This window comes from Squalius cephalus, assembly GCF_949319135.1.
Source record: "Squalius cephalus genome assembly, chromosome: 22".
Taxonomy (NCBI): Eukaryota; Metazoa; Chordata; class Actinopteri; order Cypriniformes; family Leuciscidae; genus Squalius; species Squalius cephalus.
In genome coordinates this window covers 32,478,712-32,481,211 of record NC_137143.1, presented here as the reverse complement: position 1 = coordinate 32,481,211, position 2,500 = coordinate 32,478,712, and the positions used below count along the sequence as shown (strand labels likewise).

The following is a 2,500-nucleotide window of genomic DNA, read 5'->3' as shown; positions in this document are numbered from 1 at the left end:
GTGTGTGTGTGTGTGTGTGGCGCAGTCGTACCTTCATACATGAGCCTGGAGTGTGTGTGTGTGTGTGTGTGTGTGTGTGGCGCAGTCGTACCTTCATACATGAGCCTGGAGTCAGTGGCGCAAAAAGTGGGTATGCGCTATATGCGGCGCATAGGGGCGCGCAGCACCAGGGGGGCGCCAAAGCGATGGTAATTAAAAAAAAAAAAAATCTATAGCTGCTGTTGAGCGTTTCTAAATAATTTCTGCATTTCCTCAATGTTATATAACTTTTTAGAGGACTAACAGGCTAGAGTAGGATTTTCATAAGATTCCATCATAGAATTTTGACATAGAGGGGGGGATAATATCGCGAGCAGGCGGGGGCGCCGTGAGCGCTGAGCGACCAGGTACGAGTCGATAAAGATGGATAAAGCAAAAAAGCTGTTGGGACTAAAAATAGAAAAAGAAAGAGGGAAAAGGAGATGGCATGTCAACTGATGCGCCAGCAGCTAAATAAGTGGATGGTGAAAGGCAACAGGTAGGCGTCCACGCATGTAGGCTAGGAGATTCCCGGTGGGCCGACGTGCTTTTTGGGCCGATACATCTAATAGGCTATTTTTTTTTGTCTTTGTCTCAATGGCCCACAAAACTAGTACATCGGCGGCCCATTCGTTTTGTTTTGTTTTGTTTTGTTTTGTTTTGTTTTGTTTTGTTTTGTTTTGCTTAATTGGCGGCGCTGGATAAGTGCCGTTGTAATACATTAGTAAAAAAAAAAAAATTTTTTTTTTTTTTTTTTTTACATTTTTCATTAAACACGTAGGCTAGATCAGCGGCCCATTGGTTCTTTTCTTGATTGACACTGGGCTGGCCCAATCACATCTAAGTATAGAAATTAGTACAAAACTAATTATGAAAGTTTCCTTTATTTTTCAGTGCATTTGTTTTACAAAATATGGCTATTACTATCATGGGACTAATATTATATTATTATGTAGCAGTCTAATGTAGACAGTCACTGTTACTAAAAAAGGTTTGAATTTTTCTTTGTTTAATTTGCACACTGAATATGGGTTGGAGCTTTTAATTTTGAACTCTCAAAGTGCACCAGATTGATGAATTCAACACTAAAAAGCACAAAATTTTCTTACGGGGGGGCATGCCCGTGAACCCCCCTAGAGGGACAGAGGTCTCAGCAGTGGATTAATCAATGTGAAATATACTTCAATTTTATTAATCAATGACAATTTTGTACATATTTCATCTGTTAACTATCACTTGTTCACTCATTAGACTACATGGCACAGTTCTTTATTTATTTAAAGAAAATTGCCAAAATTGTTGCTGCATACCCCTCTGAAACTGGGTAGTTGCGCCCCTGCCTGGAGTGTGTGTGTGTGTGTGTGTGTGTGTGTGGCGCAGTCGTACCTTCATACATGAGCCTGGAGGTGCGCAGGCCGTCGGTCTCGCTGAGCTCCTCGTCGTCGCGCTCCGCTTCGCTGGGTTCAGTGAGGCGTGTGAGACACACCTCCAGCCGGCAGAGGGCGCCGGTGCGACAGTGCTGTTCGCCTGCAGGAGGACGGATCTCCGCTCGCACGCTGTACAGAGTCTGACACACACACACACACACACACACCTCAAGCATTGACCAGATGCTGCGATCTGCCAGTCGAGTCACCTTCATTTATACAGCGCTTTTACAACACAGAGTTTCAGAGCAGCTTTACTGAGATAACAGGAAAATAATGCAACAAAATTTGTTTCCAGAAGAAAATAGTGTCACAGTCCAGCTTAAGTAAGTTCAGTGATGTTTCATTTTGTTGTAAAAAAAAAAAAAATATATATATTGTTTATATATATATATATATAGCCGCTCTGGAGAAAACCGTGATGTCATCGTCCAGCTCAGTTCAGTTCTCATATAATGGTGTCAGTGCAGGAGATCAATAATACTGTGGAATATTGAATGACATGTCAGTGTGTGTGAGAACGAGACTCACTGAAACGCGCTCCACTGTGAACTCGTAGCTGTAGGGTTTGAGATCCGCGTCCGGTGCGTCTGCGGGAGCGAAGCTGGCCGAGAACACACACTGCAGAGAGAGAGGAGGGGCGTCGCTCCACCGCACCTCCCACACGCTGAACACACACTGCTGACTGAACACCACCTGAACACACACACAGCATCTGTTAAACCAGCGAACGTTTAGATGAGCCAGAGAGAGCCGTTGTCATGCATAGATATGAAACTACTGTCTTTTTAAACACACAGAGTCATTATTTCTGTTTCAATCATTCAGATCATCACAGTAGTTCTGGGATAAAGGTTTATAGTTCAGATATGAACACTGGTTTCTACGCTAGCGATCAAAGTAGAGTCAATTTTAAATGTGACGCTTCAAATAAAGTTTGTATCAGTTACATCGTTACACCAGTAGGTGGCGACTGGGGGAACATGTAATTGTTATTGAATCATTCACTCAAGAGATTCGTTTAAAAACACTGATTCATCCAGTAATGAAACAAG

The 2,500-nt window shown here is 42.8% G+C and overlaps 1 protein-coding gene across 1 annotated transcript in view; it reads right to left on the bottom strand.

Moving 5' to 3' along the window:
* Positions 1–2,500, bottom strand: part of trappc10 (trafficking protein particle complex subunit 10) — a 34,957-nt gene that overhangs the window by 6,233 nt on the left and 26,224 nt on the right. Inside the window, exons 20-21 of the mRNA XM_079856750.1 lie at positions 1,977–2,141; positions 1,405–1,585 (exon numbers count right to left, since the gene is read on the bottom strand). Coding sequence (XP_079712876.1) covers positions 1,405–1,585; positions 1,977–2,141 — 346 coding nt within the window. The remainder of the gene's footprint in view (positions 1–1,404; positions 1,586–1,976; positions 2,142–2,500) is intronic.